This window comes from Salminus brasiliensis, chromosome 17 (genome assembly GCF_030463535.1).
Source record: "Salminus brasiliensis chromosome 17, fSalBra1.hap2, whole genome shotgun sequence".
In the NCBI taxonomy this organism is placed as follows: domain Eukaryota; kingdom Metazoa; phylum Chordata; class Actinopteri; order Characiformes; family Bryconidae; genus Salminus; species Salminus brasiliensis.
Window position 1 is genome coordinate 6,688,287 of NC_132894.1, and position 23,623 is coordinate 6,711,909.

The following is a 23,623-nucleotide window of genomic DNA, read 5'->3' on the forward strand; positions in this document are numbered from 1 at the left end:
ACAAGTTACACTCCGGTTACTCTATCTGATACCTGCACGCATCACTCCACCAAACTACTGCTGAGACTGTGGCATGTTTCTTTTTTCCATCCCTCCCTGTCTGCTGTTTCCTTGTTTCTTACCCGGAGGAAGGAATCCAGCGCTCCATTCTCCATAAACTCGGTGACGATCATGACTGGCCGGCTCTTGGTGACCACGCCCTCCAGACGGATGATGTTTGGATGGTCGAACTGTCCCATGATGCTTGCTTCGCTCAGAAAGTCCCGCCTCTGCCGCTCGGTATAGCCCACCTTCAACGTTTTAATGGCCACGATGATCTCTCTGCGGCCAGGCAGCTTCAGGCGGCCGCGGCACACTTCCCCAAACTCTCCTGGGCGAGCGAGGGGTAGACAGAATGGAGAGAGAGCGAGACAGAAAGAGAGAGAGAGAGAGAGCAAGAGAGAGAGAGAGAGAGAAAGAGGAGGGGTGGAGAGGAGAGGGGAGAGTGAAGGACAGTGGGGGAGAGAGGGGAGAGGGAAATTTTTTTGGTTAGAATTGAGGAAAGGAGAGGGAATGGAGGCAACGAGAGAAGCCAGGCTAGGGGCAGGAAGGTGTGTTTCTTTGCCGGTGGAGGGCGGGGGGGGGTGCAAAGAGGCAGATTCGGTAGGAGTGAGTAGCTGTGATGGGGCAAATTAAGCGGCCAAAGCTGGAGAGAAAAGACACAGGGCCTGATGACGAGGAGGAGACGAGGAGGTAAACGGAGAGGAATCTTGAGGGGATGAGGGGATTTCAGGCTTTGGAAGTGTCGAAGGCAATAAGAGAAGTCAGTCTAGGGGCAGGAAATTGGGTTTCTTTGCCAGGGAAGGGGCAGAGAGGGCTGATTTGTGGGCAATTAATCGGTTTGGGCAACTGAAGCAGGGAAAGATGGAAATCCCAGGGGGAATCAGACTTCAGCATTCTCAAAGGCAACGAGAGAAGCCATGCCAGAGGCAGGAATGCAGTTTTGGGATTGGGGGGTGGGGGTGGGTTATAGCTAAGGATGATTTAGCTGCATTGGGCAAAATGGGCGAGAATAGGATAAAAAAAAGTGTCGGCAAAAGATGCGAAAGGGTCAACTGGAAGGGACTGTGGAGGAAATACGGGGAAGGGGGGAGGAGGTCAGGCTATGGAGGAGTGAAAGGAAGTGGAGGAAAACGGAGGTGAGAGGAGTTTGGGAGGATTCGACGGCTTGTGACTTCGATCTAGCCAGGCACGTGTGTGAGAGCATGTTGAGAAGGTTTGGGGGGGGGTGGGTTGAGGGAAGAGAGGAGAAGAAGGAGAGGGGGACAGGGGTGGGATTCGTCACTATAAAGGCCAGGCTGGGATGCGCTAGGTTTTAAGAAGCTGTAGTACATGTTAAAGGTGTGAAGCAGGGATTTGCAATGTGGAGCTCCTCTGCTAAAGGCACTTCCCAACTCCCAACGCTCTTCTAATCCTGCTCAAACCAGTCCTGCTGCTCTCTCGCTACACAACAAGCCACCATCACAAAAAAGCCAGGCTAGACCCAGGCTATGTCTGAAGCTGTGCCCTGCTTGCTATAATCGGGACCAATTTGTAAAGGTGTCCGAAAGCCACCGAACAGAATGGAGCATTAGGAAACCCGAAAAAAATGTTCTGCACAACAACCCAATGAGAGTGGTCCTAGAATGAAGAGAGAATTCCTGATCGTCTCAATGCAAGCAGTAATCATTAGGGGACCATTTCAAACACATTCACAATGTAGTTAGCAATCAGGGTTCAGGGGAGGAACAGATGATCTTCAGGGCAGGAAGGAACAGCAAGGATTTTGGAAGCGACTAGCCAGACTAGTCAGGATCAGGAGGACAAAGGGCACCTACAGAGGCCCATCACAGAGTCAGGACAGAAAATGACATGATCTATAGATGATCAGGGTCTGAACAATCCCCAGGAGCTCAGTGAGTGAAGCGGTTAGAGAAGGGCGCCGGGGTGCTGGGGGGGCGGAGTTTATGGGGGATTGAAGTGGTTTAAGTACCGCGTGAAGTGAAGTCCTCTAAGGGAATGGCCTGGCTGAGGCTAGCTGGCTTCCCCCTGCCGCTCAGGACCGTGTGCTGTTGGTTACCTGCGCCGATGACCTCCTCGATCTTCACACACGAGATGTCGATCTCTTTGGCGAACTCGCGCACCGCCTCGTTCGGGTCCTCGTAGGTGAAGGGGTCGATGTAGACTTTGGTTCCCGGGGTGACTATAGGGGATTCAATAGTGGGAATAGCCATATGAATTTCATTTGAATGACGGAAATGCCTCGAGCATGCTCTGCACTTTGGCTAGCAGTTCGGCTAGAGTTTCATGGTAAAAGGGTACAGGGTAACAGGGTTGGCTGATTGCTTTCAGTTGACACATCATTTGGGGGTTAAGATGCCATGCTCAAGAGCACCTTAGCCAGGATGCCGGTCATTCTGGTCCAGGGGATTGGACCAGCGACCTTCTGCTCCCAAGCCTGCTTCTCTAAGCTTTAATCCACTACTGCCATGAAGACTGATAGCAAAGGAATCAGGGCTCAGTTGCTAGCCAACAATTAGCAAGTAAGCAGTATACACAACATGTCCAAATGTTTGTGGACACCCCTTCTAATGAATGATGCATAAGTTGCACCCATCGCTGACGCAGATGTACAAATGCACACATGCACAGCTTGTCTAGTAGTACTCTCTGTAGAGAGTACTGCCAATAGAATAGGACCCCCTAGAGTAGAAAAACTGTGGAGCAGTAGAACTATGTTTTCTAGATTGATTGATGGATGGTGCTCTATCCAGTACTCCTGGGATGAATTGGAGGGTTGCTTTTGTCCATATAGTGCAGTTAGCTGGAAAACACTAACACAGCAGCTCTTCAACAGCTTTTCTAGCCTGCTGCCATCTATATAATTCTAAATCTGTGAAATTTACCAGCTACCAGTCTTGTCGCCGACCACAATAATCAGATGTGTTGCACCACATTTCACCATGTAAAGCTAGCCTTACACCAGTTCGACTGACGCACAAATCAGGCACAAAGGACCCATATTTAAAATGTGGATCATGTACAGCAAGCAGCACAGGAGGGTGTGAAATCTGTAGAGGCTTACTGTATTGTTGCAGTTTCTCAGTGTATTCGGATTCAGAGCCATTCCTTTGTTTCCTGTGGGAGAAGGAAAGAAAAGTACACAAACTCATCCCCAGTGTAAGAGCTTAATATAGCATTATTGTCCGCTGATGATTTCTTTACAAATCAGAGTAAGACAGACGGATTTGGAAAGGAAGGAAAGGGTACCGCTCCTGCTGAAGCCTCAGGAGAGTGAAATTGAGGTCGAATGGAGGAAGGGAATGATAGTGAAATCAAGAGCACAACAAATGCGGTCTCGGGAGAATCCCTGTCATTTTTTTCCCCCTCGGCCAGCGCGGCGCGAGTCACGTCACTTTACCATCAGCCAGGAAAAACTCTCAGTGGCGGCTATGGGAATGTACGTACTCACAAGCACTCTGGGATGATCCTCGGGCCCCGCTCGCTAACTCATCCTCCTCCCTGCACTTCATTCCTGTCTCCACCTTTTAATTTTCCTCCCCTCTCTCTGTTTCTTTCACTTTCTGCCTATTAATGTGCAGTATTTCAGTATTGGGCGAAGGGGGGAACGAGAGGAAGGTGGGTGGGTGGGTGGTGGTGGTGGGGGGGTTTGTTGAAATTACATGTTAATGTGGTTCCTTTGTTGTCTAACCAGTAACCGGGGCAATAATACCCGCCGGTGATTTGCATCTCATTTCCAATTCAAATGAAGTTCCGGAATATGCCAAGGCCTTCGTTCTCCGTGTTTCTCTTGCGCTCTCTCGCGCTCTCTCTCTGTTTTTTTCCCCTCCCTCCTTCATTCGCAGGCGTGCAGAGACTTTCAGACACAATGCAGCCGGTGGGAAAGAAAAGCAGGCGGAGATTATTCAGGATAGCTGCAGACTCCATCCTGATCTGGGACATGGTTCTTTGCTAGGTGGGGCCAGGCACTGGGGAATAATTTCAGTAACTGATGTCAAATTCAGTTAAATTGGGAAGCAGAGGTCTGTAAAGCTTGCCTACAGTTTATTTCGTGATACAGGTAGAACCTGGCAACTTAAGCGTCTCTATTTTTCAACCATCACTTCGTTTCTAGAGCGTCTGCTTTGGCTGTAGCACAAAGCGTCTGCTTTTTCACGCCATGCTTACAAAGGTCTACAACTTTGCCGTTTGCATGGCGGTCAAAATCCTGTCAAAGTCGTCATCACTTGGCCATCAAACCCGTCAAAACTCACAGCACTGCATGCTTCTTTAAGGTGTTGAAGGTTTACCTGAGGCAGACGATAGTGAGGACCACGACAGCGATGATGAAGACCAGTCCAGCCGTGAGAGAGCCGACGATGAGGGGCAGCTGCTCCTGAACAGACTTATCAGGGTCAGCTGAGAGAGAAAGAGAGCGAGAGAGCAAAAGAGAGAGCAAGAAAAGAAAGAGGAGTGAGATGTTCCAGTCGTGTTCATGCTAACTTTGAGCATCCTCTCACCGAGAGGCTCTTCATCTATCTATAGGCTCTGCAGCCTCTCCTCCTCCTCCTCCTCCTCCGCTGCACACTTTGTGTTTATGTAATGAAAAAGAGTCACCTCTAACTCCCAAACCTGCTCATACTCTTCCGTAGCTCTATAAATACCTGCTGGAGTCGTGCCCTGGAGTATCAAACAGTAGCGTGAAGTGTAGAGGTGGTGTGTGATGTACACAGAGAAAGAATGGTTCTTTCACATTTACAGCATTGAGCAATCTCTACAAACTGTGTGCTGTAAGGGTAGATAGCCTCACTATTTTATTTACCCTTCTGTTAGCTAGCATTTTCTTCTCCCTTTCAAATTCTACTTAATTTACTGCTTGTTACTATGTCTATGTGTTCATCTGACACTGACACAGACTCTGCAAATTTGATTACTTATAGTAGAAATTAGAGCTTACATATAAAACACACTGTAATACACGGTAGGGAGCTTAGAGGGCAATATAACACCTATTCCCAATATAGCAACTATTTGATCATGTAAGAAAAAGTGCTCTATAATGTTAATATGACTCACATTCTCATTCTGACAGACTGTAATACCCTACAGGAAGTGTAGGGGGCGCTATAACTTAAATTACTGCCCTTAAAAGATATAATGCTCTATAATGTTAATTTAATCCGCACAATGATTTTTAAAAGACTGTAATACGTTACAGGAAGAGTAGGGGACGATATATATAATCTATTGTTTCCCTTAAAAAGTCATCTGTAATGCTTGATATTGCTCATATGATACACATGCCCATTCTGACAGACTGTAATACGCTACAAGAAGCATAGCTGGAGCTCTATAATGCGTAATAGTGCTCATATGACTCCAAAAACTCATTCTGACAAACTGTAATACACTATAGGAAGCATAGGGGGCAGCATTTAATTTAAAATGCTCTTTTTTTCTAAAAATAGGTCAGAAAATTTAATAATAACTGTAGCATGTAGAGGTGGTGTGTGTTTGTGACGTACTCTGGTGGTTGGTGCTGAAGTCCGCAGGGCTGCTGTAGCGGCCATATCCCGCCACGGTGCGAGCACGAACCTGAACCACGTATGGCGTTCCGGGTTTCAGGCCCTCGATCCGTGCTGAGCTCCGCTGAGCCGTCATGGTGTGGGATATCGCTTCACCCTGATCCTGCAGAGACAATACACACATATTAGTAATTCTGAATTTGGTAATTCCGCTGTTAGCCAGCAGGTTCTCGGCGGGTTCTTTGTTCACCACCATGCAAATCCCTCCCCCAAACCCAGCCCAGCTCTGCAGAAGGAGGGAAAACAGACGGATACAGAGAGAGTTAGAGAAGCGCCAGTGCTGTTGATTAGCTGGTGGAGGACGGCGAGGAACTGGACGGCGTTCTCATCGGCTTACACCGCTGCTTACCTTCTCGTGGTATTTAATCTCGTAATCCAGGATGATGCCGTTGGGTTTCTCCGGAGGCAGCCAGGACAGACTCATGGTGCTTGCTGACGCCCCCATAAGGTGGACGGTGGGAACTGCAGATGGAGCTGAAAGAGAAGTTTCAAAACTTGAATAAATCCCAGATTCACTCAAATACAGTTCAAATACAGCAGAGGCGGCTTATACAGGCTCTACTGCCTCATTATACAATGTAATTAATGGTGTTGGTTATAATGGAGTACTACTAAGATTTGGGTCTGACTGTAGAGGGTTTTGATGTATCTGTGTGTGTATGTGAGTGTGAGTGTGTGTGTGTGTGTGTGCGCCTTCTGAAATCTTATGTGTGAAGAGGATCCAAAACACCTGACAAAACGGAAAGCTGAGCATCCGGCACATCCATTCCACACCCCTTTACTACACACACACACACACACACACACACACACACACACACACATTTACTTCCTTATCTTTTTTATTTTCAGCCCAGATTTTGACTCAAGTCTCCCTCTCTCACTTCCCTTCTCTCTCCCTTCTTTCTCTCTTCCTTCTCTCTCTCCTTTCTTCCCTTCTCTCTCTCCTTTTTTCCCTTCTCTCTCTCCTTTCTTCCCTTCTCTCTCTCCTTTCTTCCCTTCTCTCTCTCCTTTCCATTCTCTCTCCCTTTTCTCTCTCCTTTCTTCACTCTTCCCTTCTCTCTCTCCTTTCTTCACTCTTCCCTTCTCTCTCTCCTTTCTTCGCTCTTCCCTTCTCTCTCGCTTCTCTCTCTCCTTTCTTCACTCTTCCCTTCTCTCTCTCCTTTCTTCACTCTTCCCTTCTCTCTCTCCTTTCTTCCCTTCTCTCTCTCCTTTCTTCACTCTTCCCTTCTCTCTCGCTTCTCTCTCTCCTTTCTTCGCTCTTCCATTCTCTATCTCCTTTACCTTACCTCTCCTTTCCTTTCCCCATTCCATTCTCTCCCCTTTATCTCCTCTCCCTCTCTCTCCTTTCTAGTTTTCCTCCTCCCCACATTTCTCTTTCCTTCTACCCCCCCTCTCTCCTTTCGTCCCCTTTTCCATTCTCTCTCTCTCACTTTTCTCATTTCCTCTTTCGTTCCCTCATTTTTCCTTCTCTTGCTCTCTCTTTCCCCTTTTCTCCTCTTCCCTTTCACTCGCCTAGCCTTTTCTCCCTCTATAGGTTTGTCTCTTGATGTCTCTTAATTTTCATTCCCTCCTGTCTTACCCGCGACCCTCAGGTCTGTATATTCTCTATTGGGGCGTTTTCTCCTCACTGCGTTCTGAAGCTGCTCCACTTTCACGCTTTACTGTTTTTCTTCTTTACACTTTCTCCAACTCTTAATGTTGTCTTGACCCCCCCCCCCCCGTATCTCTCTCTGTGTGCTCTGTTAAAAGCTTTCTAATCCCCAGTTCTGCCCCTTTGATCCCCTGTACTTCTCCATTCCTCTGCCTTTCTCTTTGTCAGTCTCTCTCTCTCTCTCTCTCTCTCTCTTTTTCTCCTCTATCTCTTTCTTTCTCTCTACCCTGCCACCCCGCCACCCCCCATGCCCTGGTTGTGGGGTTCTTTTTTTGGTTGTGTAACCCTCCCCCCAAAGCTTCCTGTGCATATTCTCCTTCTTTCTCTCCGGCCGGATTACGGATCCTCAGACAGGCCAGTATTCACCAGCTCACGGCCTGTATTTACTTTTGGTCTTAAAAGGTGGATGAATATTCAGGGATGGTCCTGGGAGAATCTCCGGAATAATCTGATCCTCAAACGCCCCCTTATATCCCCCTGACCCCGGGGGTCCCTGCTGCAGGGTGGTGAGCCGTGGAGCCTAAAGCCTGACCCGGGTCAGCCGAGCTGTAATAAAGGCTGAGGAAGGTCCCCCCCGAGCGTCAACACGAGCTTTACTGTGTCTTTGTGTCAGCGGGGCAGGAGGGCGGATACGGATATACAGATTGAGAGCCAGGGAGTCCCCAGTGTGCCTGTATACATTTATATATATATATATAGTTCTCACAACATTAATATCCAGAATGAAGTTCTTAAGAAATCAGATCCAGTATAATGTTCTAATAAAATCAGATTCAGTATGAAGTTCTAATAACATAATATCCAGAATGTAATTCTAAAGAAATCATATCCAGTATGAAGTTTTTAAGAAATCATATCCAGTATGATGTTCTAATAAAATCAGACCCAGTATGAAGTTCTAATAACATTAATATCCAGTATAAAGCTCTAATAACATTAATATCCAGTATGAAGTTCTAATAACATTAATATCCAGTATGAAGTTCTAATAACATTAAAATCCAGTGTGAAGCTCCAATAGCATTAATATCCAGTATGAAGTTCTAATAACATTAATATCCAGTATGATGCTCTAATAGCTTTAATATCCAGTATGAGGTTCTAATAACATTAATATCCAGAATGAAGCTCTAATAACATTAATATCCTGTATGAAGCTCTAATAACATTAATATCCAGTATGAAGTTCTAATAACATTAATATCCAGTATGATGCTCTAATAGCATTAATATCCATGTGAAGCTCTAATAACATTAATATCCTGTATGAAGCTCTAATAACATTAATATCCAGAATGTAATTCTAAAGAAATCCTCTCCAGTATGAAGTTTTTAAGAAATCATATCCAGTATGATTTTGTAATAAAATCCTCTCCAGTATGAAGCCTTAATAACATTAATATCCAGTATGAAGCTCTAATAACATTAATATCCAGTATGAAGTTCTATCAGTGAGTTCAGAGAACCTAACACACACTGTTACTCACCAGCCTGGTTGGTAGTGATGTTGACGGCGATGAACTGTGGCGAGTACGGACTCTTGTTGGACACCCCGTTTACAGCCTGGACTTCGAAGCTGTACTGTGTGTGGGCCTGCAGGTTCCGGACCGCCACGCGCCGCACCGTCAGCCCCAGATGACGAGGGGAGATGTCCACGTTATCGTCGCACCTCGTACAGCTCCCGCGCTCCGGAATGCACTTCTTACAGATCACGTTATACAGCAGATCATCACGGCCGCCCAGGTCCTTCGGATCGCTCCACTCCAGCACCAGAAACGTCTCGTTCACGTTAGAGATAACACTGCGAGGAGCCGAGGGAACCGCTGTGGAGGAGAAATGGCAAAAAGTCCAGCATTGGGAAAAGAGACGAGAGTGAACGAGAGAGAGAGAGAGAGAGAGAGAGAGAGAGAGAGAGAGTGACCGAGAGAGGTGTACTCACTGGTGCAGGCTGCATCGGGCGGGTCGGTGTCGGCTCTGTAGTAGCCGGTCCTGCAGGAGCAGATGCTGGACGCTGCAGAGCTGGTCCGCGAGTTGGGAGGACAGGGAGAGCAAAACCCTTCACCCTGCTTCGACTTAAACGTCCCCGGACTGCAGGCTGAACACACACACACACACACACACACCAATGAGAGTTAAAACACACTGCACAAAGTCACAGCCTCAAAAACAACAATAAATAGTCTGTGTTTGAGTTTACAGCTCTTCCAACGAAGGCTAAGAGGTCACACACACACACACACACATGCATGCTCTGGGATTCCCACTGAATCGGTCAATAAGATCAGAGGGGCCGCCGGTGTGTTTATGAGCACCATGGAGTAAAACTACAACCTCGCTTTACAGCAGGACCTGATAAGCAGCTTTTCTGAGCATCGGCAGCTTCTGAAGACGAGTTAGAAGATCATAAAGAGGCCGACGATCATCCAAACAACTCTGGGTCTGTGGCGGTTAACCCTTAACACTCATATCATTCCCATCAGTAACAACCGAAAATGGCGCTGTACTGTGAGATACTGGCACACCAGCTACTGCGCCCAGATGGTGCCATAGTAGCAGAAGAACCTGGTATGTGAAGCAGAATTCCCACTCGGTTTCCCCCTAGCAGCTGCTAAAGGCTAACACAGCCCTGTCTAGAGTACACTAAATGGACAAAAGTATTGGGACACCTGCTCATTTATTGTGTCTTTTGAAATCAAGGGTCCCACTGTTTATCCTGTTGTTGTTGGAGTAACTGTCTCTACTGTCCAGGAAATAAGGCTTTCTACTAGATTTTGAAGCATTGATATGATGAGATGATGACTGCATCCAGGGACAACGGCGCTAGTAAGGTCAGGATGTTGGATGAACGCCACCCCGCCTCAACCCACAAGTACTGGATGGAGCACCATCATCCATCATCATTCCAGAGAATTCCACAGTTCTTCCACTGCTCCACAGCTCAATGCTGGGGGGCTTTATACCCCTCTAGCCCACGCCTGGCATTAGGCAGCAGCATGGTGCCGATAGATTCATGTTTATCTGCTCTAGAGAGTCCTATTCTAATTTAAGAGGTGTCCACAAACATTTGGACAAATTATGCAGCTTATTATGCTAAATGTTGAATCCACGAGAGCTGAATCCTGGCTCTGGTCTCCAGGAGTCTTTTTTTTTCCCCTGAATGTTCAATATTGGCACAGCGCTCCATTAGAGCCGGGCGGATGTTTCTGCAGTATTAGCACAGCGGCTGTTTGTTCATCCATTAATCAGCGCCGGTCTTCTAACCATTTGTCCTCCCCATCGAGCTTCCTGCCATCCTACCGATGGTCACTGCTCATGCACACTTTCACAGCCCTTTTACAGTGTAATAACTGTGTTTTTATACTGTTATTACACTTACATTTAGGTTTCTAGGCATTTAGCAGACGCTCGAATCCAGACGGATGTCAGAAAATACCCGTAGCTAGTTTGTATCAGCTAAGAGCCAAAAGATGCCTCTAAGCCTCTAAGCCTAGCAAGGAGACCACAATACTCGGCACTGCACTTCGCCCAGGTACTCTCGGAAGACAGAGAGGGAGGGTCTTCAGTCTGGGTTAGAAGACAGCGAGCGACTCTGCCGTTCGGACACCCAGGGGAAGCTCGTTCCAACACTTCGGTGCCGGGACAGAAAAAAAGCCTGGACGCTGGTCTTCTGTGGATCTTAAAGGATGGTGGGTCAAGCCGGGCCGTGCTTGAAGCTCGAAGGGAGCATTATTTTCTGATAAGCAACATTCAGGCCTAACCAAATATCCTCCTTAGCTACTGCTTTTAGCTTATCAGGATATCTTACCAACAGACTTATTAGTCTCATTTAGGCAGCTGTGCCTACAAACGTACGCCATGGCAGGACATTTTGATAAGGCAGTCGAATCACAAATCAGCAGAACACTGGCTAAAATCAACAGCACGAGGGACGCTAACCAAAAAGGCAGAGCGGAGTGTCCTCAGGTTCACTACGGCCTGCCCAGACGTCTGGCCGGCTCTCCCAGCTTCATTTCTCCAGTTTCAAACTATACACAGATCGATAACATCTCCAACCACGTGGATTAGCGCCTCGCTCGGCTTCTGGGACGCCTTTGGAAACCGCAGCGGTTCCCCTTTAAACAAGGCCGCGCCTTTCGGAGGGGTTTAAAGTGCTGATCAATCATTTCCAGAAAGGAAAGAAGTCAGCCTTTTCCTTTCATCCTCCTGTAGCACCTCTCAGAGCGAGGACGAGCGAGGCAAAAGAGGGAGAAAAATAAGGAAAAGCAAAAGGACCGTCCACATGGACACTCCGCCTGGACACACAGCCATGGTAAGTCTACCCACTCTACATCCTACAGCAGTTTAAGGCCATCCATTAAGCCTACAGTAGTTTGGCTCCTCCCATTCTGTCTAAAACAGTTTAGCCCCGCCTGTTAGGCCAACAGCAGTTTAGCTCCTCCCACTGTGTCTAAAACAGTTTAGCCCCACCCACTCAGCATATAGTAGTTTGGCTCCTCCCATTCTGTCTAAATCAAGTTTAGCCCCACCCACTCATCTTACAGCAGTTTAGCCCTGCCCGTTTTATCTAAAGACTTTTACCTCCAACCTTTTACACTGACATTATAGTGTAGTATAGAGTAGAGTGTTTTAACATGAACTGCTTTCCGAATGAGGCACAATACAAGACAGCCAATCAGAAAAGGGCTCATTTTCATATATATCGGTTCTAAAGGCACAGTAATGGCCTGTTTAAGGAGAGAGAAGGAAAGGATAGGAGAGACAGATTAAGAAGAAAAGGATGGAGGAAAAAGAGAGGGAGAGAGAGATAAAGCAGAGAGAGAGAGAGAGAGAGAGAGAGAGAGAGAGAGAGAGAGAGAGAGAGATAAAGCAGAGAGAGAGATAAAGCAGAGAGAGAGAGAGAGAGAGAGAGAGAGATAAAGCAGAGAGAGAGAGAGAGAGAGAGAGAGAGATAAAGCAGAGAGAGATAAAGCAGAGAGAGAGAGAGAGAGAGAGAGAGAGAGAGATAAAGCAGAGAGAGAGAGAGAGAGAGAGATAAAGCAGAGAGAGAGAGAGAGAGAGAGAGAGATATAGCGAGAGGTTTATCGGCGCTCTGGTTTCCGGACGCTGTGATTAGGGAGGTGTTTACTGTGGAGGTTTTAACCTTGAGCTGTCCGGAGCGAACAGATGAATTTTTAACCATGAAACATTGAACAGGTTTATTCCGACGCCCACCGCAGCTCGACTGCTGGACACACACTCAATATCACCCCCCCCCCCCCCCCAGAACACACCCCCACCACTCCCACTCACCCATATAACCACCCTAATCCTGCTGCTGATTCTTCCTCCATCCCTGGCTGTTCATGAGCAGCTTTTAAAGAGCCCACATCAGGGAAAACGCCATTTAGCCCCGCCCATTCAATCTACATTTGTTTAGACCCGCCCAATCAGAGTACAGCAGTTTAGCCCCTCCTATTCAATCTACATTCATTTAGACCCACCCATTCAGAGTACAGCAGTCTAGCCCCTCCTATTCAATCTACATCCGTTTAGCCACGCCCATCCAGACTACAGCAGTTTAGCCCCACCTAAGGATGTTTAGGCCCCCATTGCTTTCCAACAGAGGTACAATACAGGGCAGCCAATTAGGACAGAGGGCATTTGCATTTATCAGTCTAAAGTTGAGAACACATGCTTTTGGAAAATGATTAAAGGGACCCAGAAGAAAAATGTGGATTACCGGCCCTTTAAAGCAGTCAGGGAGGAGCCCTCTGAACTGGCGCTATCGTAGCTGCTGGCGGGGTGGCTTTCCCTGAGCCGAACGCTATTCATTAAACTTTCACCACAGCGCTCGCCCCGACTCCACGGATCGATTCCCACTCCGCTCTCTGGCCCTGCTCTCCATTTGACCCCTGACCTCCGGCGGGCCGCTCCTATCACTGTTGCCACAGTTACGTTCTGGCTGAGTGCCACGCTGGCATCATTCACTTTAATGTGAAGCAGATATGTTTTCCATCTCTCACTCTCTCTCTCTCTCTCTCTCTCTCTCTCGCCCTCTCTCTTTTACTTATTCATTCTCTTTCTAACTCTGCTCAAATTGAGGTCAAAGGACCGGGACCAAACAGACGGAAAGGAAAAAAGGAAAGAACAGAAGGAAAGAACAGGGAGAGTGGGGCTGATTGGGGGTGGTGGTGGTGGAGGAGGGGGGGGGGGGCATTAAAGCGACACTATGCGATCGTCAGCAGGGAAAGCAGACCACATCAACACTCACCTTGGCACTGTGTTTCCTTGATCGCTGGCTCGAAGCCAGCCATGCAGGTGCAGGAGCCGACCGGGACCATCCACTCTCCGTCTCCGTTACAGTACAGCTTGAGTGGGACGGACACTTCCACCGCGTTCGGCACGCAGGTGCCCGGAGCGATGACCAACGACGTGGCCTCGGCTCCGGTGGCCGTCTCCGGGAAGACGGCAAAGTTGGCGATGGTGGTGGAGCACTTCTTGTAGAAAACCCGGACGGAGATGAGCGACATGCACGCTCCCAAATCCTGGAAGGCCAGATAAAAGCCGGCCTTGGACAGCGGGCCGAAGCTGCGGATTTTGGTGTTGACTCGGCCCGACTCCAGCATGGAGAAGCTCTCGTCTGGGGCGATGGTGTCCACTTTGACGTACGGGTTCTCCATCCAGAACGGGCTGGTGGCCGTGGCCGAGTCCGAGTCCGACTCGTAGTAAAAGAGGTTGAAGGTCTCCTTGCAGGATCCGGGAATGTTGGGAATGCTGTTGCAGTCGCGGACGGTGAACTTCATCTCCACGTACACACGCAGGACGTCCTTCCGCGGGATGAAGTCGCTGCGCAGCCAGTTGTTCTGGTTCAGCTCGCGGACGTTGCACACCTGGTACGTCCGGATCGGGTTCATGGCGTCATCGTATCCGCTTACCTCTTCCCACTTTCGGGATTAAAAAAAAGAGAGAGAAGGAGACTATGAGTCACACATTGACCTCTGCGGCAGCACACACACTCTTAAAGGTTCTGTACAGAACCCTTTTCATTAAGTCTCCTAAAGAACATACCATCTACAATACGTTTTAATGTAAACTATATGGACAAAAGTATTGGGACACCTGTTCGTTCATTGTTTTAATGAAATCAAGAGGATTTAAAGAGTTTATCCTGCTTTTGTTGGAGGAGCATTGCTGTGAGGATTTGATTGCATTTAGCGACAAGAGCGTTAGTAAGGTCAGCATGTTGGATGATCAGCACACTACCTCATCATCCCCAACTTCCTAAGTCATCCCAAAAGGGGTACTGGATGGAACAACACTCATCATCCCAGAGAAGACAGTTCTAATGCTCCACAGCTCAGTGCTGCTGGATCAGATTGGGACTGCATCTCAGCACTTTGTAGAACCTCTTTTGGATAGGGGTATCATGTTAAGGTTTTTCTATAAACCTTTAAAAGGTTCCTTAGCAGCCCAGGCCTCTTCAGGGAACCAAACCCAAAAAAAGAGGGTCATTCTGCCCCTTTGAGTCAAGTTCCTGTTGTGCGAATATTACTTGGTTATATTCCAGACTCGTTTTGCTTGTTTAGTAAAGTAGATATAAATAAAGTAAATGGACACTTAAGCTTTACAGTGGTATAATAAGTGATTCTTCAATGGCGCAGGACTGTAATTTTGAAGAGTGCGCCCAACATTCAGATACAGCCACACTAACCCTACAAAAAAGAGCAATAAAAGGGAAGAACAGAAGACAGACGTTTACAGTATCACACTTCGGAGGAAGATCATAAAACGGCCATAAATACAGACAAACAAAGGCTTCGCTTCAAGCTTAAATCCACACTTAACACTAGTGCTGAAGCCTGATTGGCTCTGCCACTTTACAAACCACTGTAAAGCACTCAATATAAACACATATGAACATGCTTACACACACACATACATACACACACCTGGTGGAGTTGAAGCTTCCATTGCCCATTGGCTACATTAGTCTCAAACCGGCCTTGGCTGATCGACTGCGTTCGTGGTAAGGGGTGCTAAACTGTGCGCGCTAGACTTTTCTGATCACCTTAATTTAATTTAGCTCCTATTGAATTTCCATGTCGCTGAATGTAAGGTAAAGATAAGGGGAGAATCCACAAAGCAATTAGAGCACCATCACAATTAAACGTGTTGGCAGGAAAACCAGCTAAACGTGCGCTGGAAGCTAACAGCTTGTGCGGGTTTGTTTACCTCAAAGCTGTGTTCTTGCGCACAGGACCGGTGTCTTTAATTAACACAGGGATATGGATGCGGTGGAGACCGAACATTCATCCCGACGGCCCCCCCGGAGACTGGAGGCAGACAGGCAGCAGGCTATTACATGCCTTTAAAGGGCCTATATCCTGTATTTTACTGTTATTTTTACGATCTCCCTAAAGGCTCTTCAGTTTACATCGTTCATTCTCGTTCACACATTGACTTCTCCTCTTTTCACTCTTCACTACACTCTACGCAAAAGGGGTTCTAGGTAATACTGGAAATTAAAAGTGGAACCCTGGGTGCTATGTAGAGCCATATGTTAGCATAGGCTGCATACAGTACAGGACCCTCTACCAACGCCGATGAACCTTTTGACCAGCACCGCACAGAACCTCTAGAATGAGACTCCTATATGTAAATGAGCTCTCTTCTAATTGGCAGCAATGTCCAAATATGGCTCTTTGAATTAAAAAGGGGATATTATCATTTTGCCCTCATATGGGCTCTTTAATGCCACCCGGAGGATCAATAAGCGGGGCGAGATCAGTGAGGCCGGAGAAAGCCTGGAGTGTCAATGGCTGTTTAGGGCCGGGTAATGAATTGCTGAGGGAGTGGAGTGGTGGAGGTTTGTGTGTGTGTGTGGCTGTCTGTGTCGTTCCGAGGTCACACACACACACATTTCCCCTCACACACACACTCCTCCTGGGAGAGCAAAGCTCCGATATCATGCATCACGCTCTCCGCTTCTCTGAATAAATGCATTAAAGAGGCTTTAGAAAACAGGGTCAGGATCTCCAGGATTGATTTTGCTTTCCCTCAATTAATACTTCTACAGCTGAGTGTGTGTGTGTGTGTGTGTGTGTGTGCGTGCGCACATTCTAGCGTTTTCCTATAAGGCTAAACAATAAGACAATAATATCATATCACAATACTAAAAGACTTACATGAAATGTATCACACTGTCCAAATGTTTGTGGACACCCCTTCTAATGAATGCATTCCGCTACTTTACTGTACTAGCTGCACCCACTGCTGACACAGATGTGCAAATGCACACACACACACACAGCTTGTCTAGCCCCTGTAGATAAGTACGGTCAATAGAATCGGACCCTCTGGAGCAGATAAACATGAACGTGTTGGCACCATGTCTGATGCAAGGTATGGGCTAGAGGGGTTTAAAGCCCCCCCAGCTTTGAGCTTTGCAACTGTGATCTCTTTTAGGAAGAGTTGGGGAGTTGGGCCATCTGACATCCTGACTTCACTAACATTCGTGAGGCTGAAAGCAATCAAATCCTTACAGCAATGCTCCAGAATCTAGTGAAAAGCACTGTCCAGACAGTGGAGAGAGCTCCTCCAACAAAAGCATGATAAGCTCTTTTTTGATACCCTGGATTTGGGAAGAAACAAGTGAATGAGCAGGTGTCCCAATACTTTTGTCAATATTTTATCACAATCCTTAAAGACTTTGGGGGTGTTCAGCCCTAGTGTACATGTGAGCTTTGTTCTATCTTTCTCTTATACTTTACAGTCAGTACAGACTGTGTGTGTGTGTGTGTGTGTGTGTGTATGTGTGTGTGCGTGTGTGATTTTACTTGCAGATAGCAGCAACGCTGCTGGACGCTAACTGCTAACAGCTAAGGTCACTGCTTTCATTCACGCATCCAAATGGATTCACTCTGAGGGTCAAATAGCATAAGACTGAACTGAACACTGAAGTGTGTGTGTGTGTGTGTGTGTGTGTGTGTGTGTAAGCATGCTTTACTCTAACTGCTCACACACACTGTGTGACTGCGTCCCCTGCCATTGGTCACGCCGATTTAGCTCAGGCTAAGTGGCTAAGTGTGTGTGTGTGTGTGTGTGCTTGTGTCCTGAGGGATTCAGAGCCTGGTGCGAGTCTTTAATCTTAAGAGACCATGGACCTAACACCCCCACCACCACCCACCACACACACTCATTCAAATATGCATATGGTTCCTTTTTGACTGGTATTAGAGACAGAAACCTGCATTTTCAAGCATATATATACACTATATGGCCAAATGTTTGTGGACACCCCTTCTAATGAATGCATTATTATCCCCTAGCATTGCGCTGTGGAGCAGTAGAACTGTCTTCTGGAATGATGGATACTTTTGGGATGAGCTGGGGATTGGGTGGGGTGGTGACCATCCAACATCCTGGCTCCACTAAAGCTCTTGTCACTGAATCAGTCACTGAATCAGATCTTCACAGCAATGCTCCTCCAAAATCTAGCCTAATCTCTTTTCAAACCCCATTGATTTCAGAAGAAACAATGAATGAGCAGGTGTCCCAATACTTTTGTCTTTATTGTGTACCTCCACTGCTCCTCTGCTCATTGATCGCTCATTGATCACACAGCATCAGAACTCTTATTGGGGGGTTTCTGGCAATCTCAATATCTGATACACACAAAACAAACACACACACACACACTAGACCTACAGATGGACAGTGTGTCTCCAACTGGATCCGTTTCCTCCCTCCGTTTTTCTGATTATTTCTTTTTCTGATAATTTGGAGTTTTTTTAGAATTATTTACAGTTTATATGATTATTTACAGGCCACTCCACCCTGCTCTGTTTGGCTCTCCCCCAAGCTCTCGCCCGGCTGTCACCCAAAATAATAAATAAACAGGCCTGAGGAGGCCGAGTCAACAAACGCACAGACGAGAAACGAAAAGGCGAGGCAGATGATTAAGGATGGAGGAATATGTCAGGTTGAACTGAAGAGCTACAGCACCACCGAAAGTGTGTTGTCCACACCGCCTGAAAGTGTGTTTACTATGTGCAGCAACTGCCGTCTGTTGCTCCGTCTGAACCCCTTCATACAGACTCGTATAGGAATGAAATGACAACACAGTTAAAAAAGTGTGAGTCTGGTGAGTTATGGATCCATCTGCCTGACAGACAGCAGACCAGCGCCTGTAAAAGCGCATCTGCTGAGGTGTGACGGGGTTGTATACGGGTGTAACAGGGGTGTATGAGGGTCTCAGTGACGTGCATGGGCGTATGAGGGTGTGAGAAGTGAGAATGGGGGTCTGAGGGGGTGTATCAGGGTGTGAGGGGCGTGTGAGGGCCTTTTGGCAGAGTTATGAGTGTTTTTGTGTGTGTGGTTGTTGCGTCTGGGGTCAATATGGGGTCCGGGGCAGGTTGGCAATTGTGTTATATTACTTGGAAAGAAATGTTTTGAGAGGGAACAGCTGGTACAGCACAGTGGAGGGCGGAGGGGGCGGAGCAGAAAGGGACAGATAGTGCCCTAATTTACATGCGTATACGCCAGGACCCTAACCATATACTGTCTGGCCAGTAAAACCGGCAGATGCTGAAGTAGATGCTGAAATACGGAGTTCAAATGTATGAAAATAGCAGAAGTGAGGAGTCTATAAGGTTAAGCTCTGAGGCTGGTTTAAGCCATATAACTCACCCCTGTCTCAGGATGTGCCGTCCAGGCGAGCTCGGTGGTGGCCCATTTGGTGTCCATCAATGTTTCTGTCAACAAACAATAAAAAAAAGTTTAGGCCAAGAAACCCCCAGCAAGCAGTCTGACATCACAAACACAGGACTACCGCAATAGTGTAAACATCGTAATACACACACACACACACACACACACACACTATCCCTATGTCATTCACTCTCATTGTCATTTAGTCTCTCTCTCTCTCTCTCATTAACTCTCTCTTTCCTCTTTAGCAACCATATGTGCTCCTTTCTCACTCACTGTCAGGCTGAAAGCATACACACACACACACACACACATACACACACACACACACACACACACACACACACACTCTGAGTGAGTCAGTGAGTGAGGGAGTGAGAGAGTGAGAGTGTGTGTGTCCAGTACAGAGCATTTCTCCTGCCCACTGGCGCCCCTTTCAGCACTCTAAATTTAGCCTCTCTTTCTCACACACACACACTGGCTAACACTCTCAGTCTCTGGGGTTTTTCATTAGCCATAAACATTTGAGTAAACAAAATAAAAGTCACTTTATGTACAAACAACCCGACAGAACGAGAAAATGGCACATTACACACGCAGAGGGAGGGGGGAAAGGGTGAGGGAATAAGCAGGGGGAGCAATAAGCAGAAGAGAAGCAAATATATATATATATGTGTGTGTGTGTGTGTGACAGAGAGAGAAAGAGGAGGGGGGAGCACACACACATACATGCAGAAACTAGAGGAGCTAGAGTGTGTGAATTTGATTGGCATCTCTTTTTCTTTCTTTGTGTGTTTTTGTATATGTGTGTGTATGTGTGTGTGGGGGGGGGGGGCGCTGTATGTAAGCAGCTCTGACTCAGTGGAAAAATGACAGAATGTTCAGGAGAGAGCTGGAAGACCACGTGTGTGTGTGTGTGTGTCTCTTTTGTTTACACTGTGTAAGCGGCGCTGAAAAGCAGCAAAGCAGGACTTATTGTGTTTTAGATGAGGAGGCAATACTGATTCACACACACACACACACACACACACACACACACAAATACACACACACACACACTTTCTCACAATATCAGCATTAACTCACTCCAGGCTCCATGGCTACTGTTGCTTGTTTGGACAGGCTTTACAGAACCGTGTTTAAGCCTAATGAGAGACTGTAGCTCCACCTCCTCAGTGTATATCACAATACCTACATTTAGAGTGTTATTAATATTCACCCTAATGAGAGACTGTAGCTCCTCCTCAGTGTATATCACAATACCTACATTTAGAGTGTTATTAATATTCACCCTAATGAGAGACTGTAGCTCCACCTCCTCAGTGTATATCACAATACCTACATTTAGAGCGTTATTAATATTCACCCTAATGAGAGACTGTAGCTCCACCTCCTCAGTGTATATCACAATACCTACATTTAGAGCGTTATTAATATTCACCCTAATGAGAGACTGTAGCTCCTCCTCCTCAGTGTATATCACAATACCTACATTTACAGTGTTATTAATATTCACCCTAATTAGAGACTGTAGCTCACACTGTTCCTCTCTCACTCTCACTTTCAGCACCAAAAAACGATTACACTATTACAAAATAAAAGTCCTAGTTTAAGTACAGCCTGTCTCCAGATCACACCATAGTATATCTTATACTTCAAAAAGGAGCATACACACACACACACACACACACACATTCTCACACACGCAAGTACATGCACGCACTACACTCTAATCCGCTAATGACAAAGCAGGCCTAATAACAGAGGGAGCCAGACACACACACACACCCACACAAACACACACACACACACACACACACACATTATACTAGACGTTACAAGCCTCTTAAAATATTTCTTCCTTTGTTCCAACAACCAGACATTTTAACAGAAAAACAAGTCTCTGTGTGTGTGTGTGTGTGTGTGTGTGTACAGAAGAATGTTGTGCGGACCCCCAGGCCTGGGCAGGTGAGGATTTACTGCAGGATTTAAACTCTTTTGAGAAAAAGTAAAAGCAGGACTGAACTAAAAGAAAACAACCTTCTCTGACCTTCTCTGACTTTTCTGCGCTGGCTTGAATGTAACCAATCAGAACGCTCGCAGTAAACCGAGCTATAAAAACACACAGGGCTGCAATTTCATTCTCAAATATTATATTAAACATGATCTGGAATATCACAGACCACCCGATGTGGGAATGCTGAGCGGATTTCCAATATTGTAGCTGTGCATATCTGTGGATTGGCATATTTAAACATTTATCAAATATAAATTCCATGAATATATAAAAAAATGAATATCAAAAATAAGAATTGCAATTGCAATGTAATATATGTGATAAAATTATTATTACATGAGAAGAATATATTATTACTAGTAGTAGTATTACCTTAATTATACATACTATAGAAGAGAAGAGAATATTGTTATTACTATTATACATAATATATCATGTAATAAAATAAATATTACATAACACATGTAAAATACAAACACACAATTATTACTATTATTAATATTGCTTGGGAGCAATATAAGTACAATCATTATTATTACTACTATTACTATTACTACTATTATTATCATTGAAAAATGTAAAAAAAAAAAAACATTTAAAATATAAACATATTTAATACTATTATATATTTAAAATAAAAAAGAATAATTATAAAAACAACAAAAATAAACAAATCATGTTTTTAAAGAGTAAATAATTAGCAGTAACACGAAAAGCAACAGTGAATAAAGTTTATTGTTATTATGTTTATTAAAATGTTATTCTGTGGAATTTTAAGTAATCTGGCAACCTTTTGCTGAGAAACTGCTTTCAGTGTGAACATGTCTCTCTCACTGCTGCACACATGCTGCTCGCTCGCCCTTATTTATGTCTGAAAACAACACATGCTAATTAGGGAGTGAGAGATGATCATTTATTACTATTTCACTTTTAACTATTATTTTTTGTATCACATTTAATTTATTATATTGACAAACACACACACACACACACACACACACAAACACACACAAACTAGAGTGCTAAAAGCCCCTCTTCTTCTTTCATGTGTTCACTTAGTTTTATGACAATTTAATTAGCTCTTATCGTTTTTACCCTCAAACAGCCCTTCTCTCTCTCTCTCTCTCTCTCTCTCTCTCTCTCTCTCTCTCTCTCTCTCTCTCGCTCTCTCTCTCTCTCTCTCAGGGCTAGTGTGTGTGTAGATAACTCTCTCTCTCTCTCTCTGTCTCAGCTCATGCTTCTGTCAGTCTCCTTTCTTATGCTTAATTGATTTCTCTCTCTCTCTCTTTCTCATTCTCTCTCTATCTGGCAGTGCTTTGTTGTGACAGTTCAGAGAAGCTCAGGCCGCACATAGCAACATGAAGGGGAGGGGTGTGTGTGTGTGGTCCCCCCTCCCCTTCTGTTGCTATGTGCGGCCTGAGCTTCTCTGAACTGTCACACAAGCACTGCCAGATAGAGATCGAGAATGAGAAAGAGAGAGAGAGAGAAATCAATTAAGCATAAGCAAGGAGACTGACAGAAGCAGAGATGAGAGAGAGAGAGAGAGAGAGAGTTATCTACACACACTAGCTGAGAGAGAGAGAGAGAGAGCAGGAGAGAGAGAGAGAGAGAGAGAGAGAGAGAGAGAGAGAGAGAGAGAGAGAGAAGGAATCCTATTTAAATTGAGCTGGGTGGAGCAGCCGGGGTTTTGAATGTGTGTGTGTGTGTGTGTGTGTGTGTGTGCGTGTGTGAATGTTCCTGGCTTTTCTACGTTGTTACTTCCATTGTTGTAGAATTTGAATGCACACCTGTTCAGAATTGAACCCCACGCCTCTCTCACACCTTAAACTCAGCTGTTATTTCAGCGATTGTCCTGCAGCTGCACGCTGTCCGGCTCGGGTCTGCTGAAAGACCCTCAGCACATTGATTGACTGAATTCAACTGAATTCAACTAAACTGAACTGAACTGAACTGAACTACACTGAACTGAACTAAACTGAACTGAACTGAACTGAACTGAACTGAATTGAATTCACCTGAACTTGTCTAAACCATACTATGCTACACGGAACTGAACTCAGTAGAATTTAAATAAACTGAACTCAAACGAACTGAATTTAATAGACCTGAACTGAAATTAACTGATATTGTAATCAAACTGAATTCAATTGGACTGGTTTAAAATCAACTAGTCTGAACTGCACTGAATTGAACTGCACTGAATTGAATTAAACTGCAGTGAATTGAATTGAACTGAATTTAACTTTTTGAATTTAACTTTTAACTTTAACTGAATTGCTAAACTAACTGTTTATTAAAATTCATTGAACTTGTGTGTATTATGTGTAAACTCTCCTACACTGAACTGGTCTGTATTCAACTGAACTGAACTGATTTAATGATTTATAACTAAAGCGGTCTGAAGTTAATACAACTCAACTAGCTGAATTTAACTGAACTGGTCTGTATCTCTCTCTCTTTCTCTCTCTCTTTCTCTTTCTCTCTCTCTCTCTCTCTCTCTCTCTCTCTCTCTCTGTCTCTCTCTCTCTCTCTCTCTCTCTCTCTCTCTCTCTCTCTCTCTTTCTCTCTCTCTCTCTCCCCCCTCCTCTAATTAAAGAGCAGTGGGGAGCTGCAATGCAGGTAGCCCTTAGGGCATCTGTCTGTAAACCAGGTGTGCCCATG

At 45.7% G+C, this 23,623-nt stretch overlaps 1 protein-coding gene across 5 annotated transcripts in view; it reads right to left on the bottom strand.

Moving 5' to 3' along the window:
• LOC140538402 (ephrin type-B receptor 3-like) overlaps positions 1-18,985 on the bottom strand; it is a 37,305-nt gene extending 18,320 nt beyond the window's left edge. For 2 of the 5 annotated variants that reach the window (XM_072660907.1, XM_072660905.1), the window contains exons 1-10: positions 18,925-18,985; positions 13,508-14,180; positions 9,197-9,352; positions 8,745-9,080; positions 5,953-6,077; positions 5,544-5,706; positions 4,329-4,437; positions 3,104-3,156; positions 2,099-2,221; positions 123-370 (exon numbers count right to left, since the gene is read on the bottom strand). In XM_072660907.1, coding sequence (XP_072517008.1) covers positions 123-370; positions 2,099-2,221; positions 3,104-3,156; positions 4,329-4,437; positions 5,544-5,706; positions 5,953-6,077; positions 8,745-9,080; positions 9,197-9,352; positions 13,508-14,180; positions 18,925-18,981 — 2,043 coding nt within the window. In that variant the 5' untranslated portion in view covers positions 18,982-18,985. Of the gene's footprint in view, positions 1-122; positions 371-2,011; positions 2,234-3,103; positions 3,157-4,328; positions 4,438-5,543; positions 5,707-5,952; positions 6,078-8,744; positions 9,081-9,196; positions 9,353-13,507; positions 14,181-18,924 lie in introns of all 5 variants that reach the window. The other 3 variants (XM_072660906.1, XM_072660904.1, XM_072660908.1) reach the window with 2 other exon arrangements.
• Between the last annotated feature and the right edge of the window lie 4,638 nt (positions 18,986-23,623).